The sequence below is a fragment of the Centruroides sculpturatus genome, unplaced genomic scaffold (assembly GCF_000671375.1).
Source record: "Centruroides sculpturatus isolate CEXI.00-Female unplaced genomic scaffold, Cexi_2.0 scaffold1074, whole genome shotgun sequence".
Classification (NCBI taxonomy): domain Eukaryota; kingdom Metazoa; phylum Arthropoda; class Arachnida; order Scorpiones; family Buthidae; genus Centruroides; species Centruroides sculpturatus.
Window position 1 is genome coordinate 122,686 of NW_019385359.1, and position 4,110 is coordinate 126,795.

The window sequence follows — 4,110 nt, forward strand, 5'->3', positions numbered from 1 at the left end:
TATATATATATTAAATAAAACACGCTAAATTGCAATTAAAATTTACAGTTAAAATAAAGAAAAAGTGTCTTTTCAATTTGTTCTTTTTACGTTCCCGGATCTGCTATATATAGACCTAATAGAGGAAAAGTATGGCGATCGGTCAAAAAATTAACCTCCCCCCGTGATTTTTATATTTTTGGACTCGGGGGACCTTCAAATGAAAAAAATTCGGGGGTTTCTGCATGTATGTGTGTAAAGGGAAATGATTTTGTTCACCCTATTTGAAGCTTAATAACTCCTGTGTTTTTTGTCGAAATTTTCTAAAATTTTGCAGGAAGATTTGTGTATTAGAGGAATCGATTCTGTTAAATTTTGGTGGTTAAAGGTCGACGGGGTGGGGAGATAAAAGGGATCGTGTGTCGTTTCTCGAGTAGGGTCGGACATAAAAGCGATTTTGCATTTACAATTTTTTTATAAAACTCATCCCAACCCTAAAAAAATCAATTAAGCTTTTGCCATTTTATAATAAATAAAAATATAAAATTTTTTTTAAAATAAAAATGTCATAACAGATGGCGCCACATAAGCAGTTTTAATTGTTGCCGAAAAAGTTAAGCAACTCGTTGCTATATTTTTATACATCGAAATCAAATATTCTAGTTTGATAATGTCTATGGGATCCTGTTTTTTATTATTTAGATTTTCTCATCCACCTTAAAATTTAATTTTAAAAATGTCTCAATTAATTCTAAAATGAATAAAAGATTATTATTAATTAAAGAATTAAGTTGTATTTCCGATATTAAACTTATTTATTAAATAAAAATAAAAAAATAAATAAGAGTTGTAAAGAATATTTCACATTTTTACATGTATATGTATGTGTATAAGACTGTTTATATATATATAAGTTTAGAAATTAAATTAAGTTCAATGCCACAAAATACATTGCTTAAAGGTCAAAGTGTTTTATATAATTTAAAATACTTAAAATTCTTTAGTAGTTAGAGCAATTATATATGTATATAGGCTATATATAATTCATATCTTTTTCGGTATGTGGTATGTATGTAGATAGCTTTAAAAATAAAAATATTAGCTCTGTTTTTAACGTGCGTGTATAAAGACGATTTAAAAAGAGATGTATTTTTGAAATTTCTTCATTTTTTTACTTGTAAAATTTTTTAAAAAACTGCTAAATTATCTTTTACGTGTGTAAATTTTATATATTTTATGTCTTTTTATTTAAATATTTTTGTTTCGTACTTACTTTAATTAATGATAACCACAACAGCATCGATTTTTAAACGTTATCTTAATAATTTTAATGAATATTTTTTATTAAAAAAATATAATTAAATAAATTTATATTTTCGATTTCTTTAATCTTGATTAAAAATTAAAGATTTTTTTAAAAATTTTTTTCTTGATTAATCGAATATAAACATTACATAAAGCGTGACTTATGGTGATATGAAAGTACCAAATAAATTGCTTTAAATACATTTTACTACTTATTTATTTATATAAAACTGTTTTCTACTTGAAAATATAATCTTTTACTTATATAAAAAAAAACTATATCAATATTTAAAATCTAGTGAAAAATCTCGCATTTTAAAAATATTATAAACTTCTTACATGTTTTTTTTACAAATATATATATATATATAATCCAATTGAATATAATAGAAGTTCAATTGAATAAAATTGTAAGGAAAGAAAAAAATATATATATATATTTTTTCAATTTTTACAAATATTTTACAAGAAAATTTACTCAATTTATATTTATTTTTGAATTAGAGATAAGTAAAAATTTAACTGTTAAATCACTAAATTAAAATCATTATTATTTTTTTTAAATAGATTATCTGTACTAAATGGAAATGTTTTATGTGTATAAATATAATGCTAAGTGATAAATGGTAATGAATGCATTTACTGTATTATTTGATGCAAATACAGAAGAAGAAGGAGAATAAAAACAAGACAAGAAGTTGCTCTATTTAAATATAGAACAGTCAACACGTAAAAATCCTCAAGAAATACACAACAATAACTGCTTTTTGTAAATAAAAATGTACTAAAAACTATATAGATTCGAGAAGTTTAAGCATTAAAAAAAAGGACATAACTATAATTGTATAGGACATTAATCATGGCATTAATGAGGCATGTATATAATGGTCTTTTGAGTTTATAAGATACAATTAAAAAAAAATAAATAAAATTTTTAAAACTTTAGATCTTAACAAAGATTTTTTTATATAGGCCTATAATTTCATAGAAAAAAAGGAAAATTTTGTAACTTTTTAAAACAATAACTACATGTTCAAAACTAATAGACTGGAATAGTACACGCCTTATACCACAGTTTCCTTATAGATTTTAAAGGTAGATGACTTTAAAGTTATGAATTTTACTGTTAAAAACTAAAATTCATTTATAAATCATGAAGAGAACAACTTAACTGTTATATAAAAATGAGTATTATGTTATGATTTAAGTTTAAAAATAACATAAACAAACAAAAACAAATACAGATAATATAAGATTATTATTATTAGATTTAACTTAAAAAATGAAAACTGTAATATTTAAAACATAAATAAAAACAGAACTGGTAGTTTCATATACAAACTGTACAATGGAATATGATCTTGGCAACGTATAGTGATATAAGTGATTTTTATCCAACTCATTAAAATTCAGTAACGTATAAAACCCAGTTTTTTTTAGTATCCTTTTCAATCAAACTTGGCAAAGAATGATATAAATAATGATCTCGATGATTTATTCATATTTCCCTTGTGCATACGTTAGTTGAGGCTGAGAATGGGTAGGAGAATAAGCTATAGAATTTTGATGATAAGATGCTGGAGGGTCTTCCACGTGCATTTTAACATGAGCAGGATTTTGTTGAGATAAACCTGGTTCGTTTGTTTTTATCGTTGCTCTAAATCCTAGTGCATCAGCTACATATTCGACATGGCGATATATACCATAAGCATCGGTGTAACCGTATGATCCTCTTTTAGTACCATGTTCGTCACTCTCTTCTCTATGAAACTGATTATTGCCATGCTCGTCCTTCAAGTCGTAACCGAAACTGTAAGGTGTAGCCTTTCCCTAAAAATAAATATCGAAATAATTCATACACTAGTCAATTCTATTTTAAAAAAACTATATTAAAAAATAGAATTATTTATGCAGAGAAAATTGGATTCAATTTTAAGAGAAGAAGAATCTTGAATAGCTGTTCGCTTCATTTAGAGTCGATAATTTTCAGTTGTCTTAATTAATCAAGACCGTGTTTCAATTAATTAATTAAACTAAATTTTATACAAGAAAACTTAATTTTAAAACGTCGTGTAAACTAAGTATTTTTGTCCCCGTAACATAAATCAAATTTGTTTTAATCACGTATCATTAAATCCCTTGAGGCAATCGTAACGATATTAATCTGCTAAAAGTCATTACTACGCTTTAAAATAACCCTAAAGGCGTGTTTAAACCCAATGAAGAGACATAGATCAAAGCTTTACTTACATAATATTCCTCTTCTTGGTGGTTCTTTCCATAATTTGGCACTAGAGCTCGAACGTAAACATCGTAATTACCACCCTCTTTATATTGGGCACTGACGAAATTTAATAAACCAACGAGAATAAAAATCTATAAAAAGTATAAAATATAAAAGATAAATGGCATATAAATTTACGAAATAAACTTAAAATATTATACGTTTACACTATAATTTGTTGTATCTACTATTTTAACTGAAGTGCATTCATTCTCTTACCTTCAGCATAATGCTTAACAACGAACAATCACAACTCATCTCTGTTTAGTTAACGACATGTCAACTGGTATTCGTGCGTTTCTTATTTATATAGGCGTGGATCGTCCTAAAAACTCTCCTATAAAATCTAGGCCAAGTCTTAGAACTTCTGTCTGAGACAATCATAACAATATGTCAATGTTGGTTGCTTGGATGAATCATGCCCTCTGGCTTTTCCTTATTTCCGCTTTACTCCGGGCTAAAATTAATTTTTAAATCTATAATTTCTTATTTCATAGCTTACTTATGATAATTTTGTACTAGTATTCAAGGTCTGGGACACT

The 4,110-nt window shown here is 25.7% G+C and overlaps 1 protein-coding gene across 1 annotated transcript; it reads right to left on the bottom strand.

Annotated features, from left to right (window-relative positions):
* Positions 1 to 2,778: 2,778 nt before the first annotated feature.
* On the bottom strand, positions 2,779 to 3,826 carry LOC111638086 (cuticle protein 16.8-like). The gene is made up of 3 exons (XM_023383719.1): positions 3,788 to 3,826; positions 3,535 to 3,660; positions 2,779 to 3,114 (listed from the first exon to the last, which is right to left on the bottom strand). The coding sequence occupies exons 1-3, from the start codon at positions 3,824 to 3,826 to the stop codon at positions 2,779 to 2,781; spliced, it is 501 nt and encodes a 166-aa protein (XP_023239487.1).
* Between the last annotated feature and the right edge of the window lie 284 nt (positions 3,827 to 4,110).